Source organism: Engraulis encrasicolus, chromosome 20 (assembly GCF_034702125.1).
Source record: "Engraulis encrasicolus isolate BLACKSEA-1 chromosome 20, IST_EnEncr_1.0, whole genome shotgun sequence".
Taxonomy (NCBI): domain Eukaryota; kingdom Metazoa; phylum Chordata; class Actinopteri; order Clupeiformes; family Engraulidae; genus Engraulis; species Engraulis encrasicolus.
The window spans coordinates 855001-857500 of record NC_085876.1 but is presented as its reverse complement, the minus strand read 5'-3'; the positions used below and the strand labels follow the sequence as shown (position 1 = coordinate 857500).

Here is a 2500-nt window from a genome sequence, read left to right as displayed (position 1 = left end):
ATAAAAATGCTCAGAATTCATTGGCTCCATGTCTTGACAGATGTTGAAATGTTGTAGATTGTAAGCCTGGCCAAACAAAATTAGTTGTTGAAAATGTTGTGCAGAGTCACTCTTAATATTCTCTGGCCTTCATCTCATGTTGTGTGTGTGTGTGTGTGTGTGTGTGTGTGTGTGTGTGTGTGTGTGTGTGTGTGTGTGTGTGTGTGTGTGTGTGTGTGTGTGTGTGTGTGTGTGTGTGTGTGTGTGTGTGTGTGTGTGTGTGTGTGTGTGTGTGTGTGTGTGTGTGTTTCTGTGTGTGGCGCGTGCGTGCCTGCTTGCCCTCGTGTGTGTGTGTGTGTGTGTGTGTGTGTGTGCGTGTAGGGTGAGGCGGGTCTTCCAGGATCTCAGGGACCAACGGGACCTCCAGGTCGTCAGGGAGGCCCCGGGATGCCGGTACGTTAGCATGCTAAGCTAGCAATATAGCACTAATTATATCTTAGTTGTACTGACTTTTTTCACAGTAATCATCTAGTTGATAGCGCTCATCATATCGTATTCATGCCATTACTTTAATGCACTAGCATTTAGTTAGCATTTACCATCCATATCTCAGGCCTTTTACTCACTTACGTTTACCCCTTTGCGCAGAGCCTTTGTTATAACCTTACTGTAACCAAAATGTCATGACCAAGCCTTAATCTGTTACTTAGGGCCCTCAGTAATGTCATAGCAGTGTTGTTATGATGTAGTTTAGTCTCTTCAGCAATGAGTGAACTTGCAGGCTGCTGGTTGGCCCGTCTTCTCAAAGAGGCTACTTACGACGTACATTATTAATGTGTTCCTCCTACTAGTACAGGATTTGAGCGTGAGATCCAAAGACCAACTGTCTAACCATTAGGGCAAAGCTACAGATTGCAGTTACTGCTTGCCATGAGTTAGATATGCTTGTCAGGTAGTGTTTCGAATTCATACATCAACAGGCTATCTGTATTCTGATGCATTAGCGGGCTCCTTTTATCTTAGCCCGACATTCAGCTGGCATTACCATAGCCATAGATCGCTGTGTCAGATCAAGCATACAGAAGTGCCCAGTCTAAAATGTATTACTGCAACTAACTGATTGTTTAACTAACTAACTGTGTGCTGAAGTCACTGTATGTGAATAGTCTTTGGGTGTCCTTAGTATGGCTTTTTACATGAAGAACTCGAGAACATTAACAATGTTTAATCTTCCTTTCACCTCGTAACTGTAAAGGGACCACCAGGTATGGAGGGCAACGACGGAAAAGACGGAAAGCCTGGAATGCAGGTAAGAGAAATGCAATAGGATTATTACTGTGGACAGACTTAAAACATACATATCAATAACATCATTAGCATTGATGTACATTGTCCATCTCTCTCTCTCTCTCTCTCTCTCTCTCTCTCTCTCTCTCTCTCTCTCTCTCTCTCTCTCTCTCTCTCTCTCTCTCTCTCTCTCTCTCTCTCTCTCCAGGGATTGCCTGGTCCTGCTGGTCCTGTCGGCCCCAGAGGAATTCCAGTAGGAGCACACACACACACACACACACACACACACACACACACACACACACACACACACACACACACACACACACACACACACACACACACACACACAAACATACATATCAGACACAGATATTTCTCTCTATCACACACACACACACACACACACACACACACACACACACACACACACACACACACACACACACACACACACACACACACACACACACACACACACACACACACACACACACACACACACACACACACACACACACACACACACACACACACACACACACACACACTGTACATACTGTATCCTATTAACATGTATACAACATTTTATTCTGTGCACATATGTATGCAAGCAAAAATCCCAATGCTGAATAGTCTAAAGTCATCTTCCTGTCTTTGCAGGGCTTCAAAGGACATAAGGGGCATACAGGAGCGCCTGGACAAAAGGTGGGCTGCTCACTCACTCGCTTAAACATACGAAACATTATTACATCATTACAACAACATTGCATCGCTTCATGTGTCAGTCATCATTTAAGACAGTGGCCCCAGAGTAAAATGCTGTGTTGTATAGTATCTAATGTGCGCTGTGTATTTGTGTACAGGGTGACTGTGGCCCCCAGGGTCCTGCTGGAGCTGCAGGGAAGCCGGGACTGGAGGTCAGCATTGCTTGGCCCACATCACCATAATAACAGCATCACAGCGTGCAGCATCAGGACCACTGCTATATTTCTATGGAAAGATATTTAGTATGTATGCATGCTAAACACTACTAATCTCTGTCTCTGTCTCTGTCTCTGTCTCTGTCTCTGTCTCTGTCTCTGTCTCTGTCTCTGTCTCTGTGTCTGTCTCTCTCTCTCTCTCTCTCTCTCTCTCTCTCTCTCTCTCTCTCTCTCTCTGTCTCTGTCTCTGTCTCTCTCTCTCTCTCTCTCTCTCTCTCTCTCTCTCTCCCTCTCTCCAGGGTGATCCCGGT

The 2500-nt window shown here is 45.2% G+C and overlaps 1 protein-coding gene across 5 annotated transcripts in view; it reads left to right on the top strand.

The window, feature by feature from the left end:
• col16a1 (collagen, type XVI, alpha 1) overlaps positions 1 to 2500 on the top strand; it is a 114161-nt gene that overhangs the window by 104718 nt on the left and 6943 nt on the right. For all 5 annotated transcript variants that reach the window (XM_063185150.1, XM_063185154.1, XM_063185151.1 and 2 more), the window contains 6 exons: positions 361 to 432; positions 1235 to 1288; positions 1475 to 1519; positions 1930 to 1974; positions 2133 to 2186; positions 2489 to 2500. The exon at positions 2489 to 2500 is cut by the window's right edge and continues 42 nt beyond it. In XM_063185150.1, the coding sequence (XP_063041220.1) occupies positions 361 to 432; positions 1235 to 1288; positions 1475 to 1519; positions 1930 to 1974; positions 2133 to 2186; positions 2489 to 2500 (282 nt within the window). The remainder of the gene's footprint in view (positions 1 to 360; positions 433 to 1234; positions 1289 to 1474; positions 1520 to 1929; positions 1975 to 2132; positions 2187 to 2488) is intronic.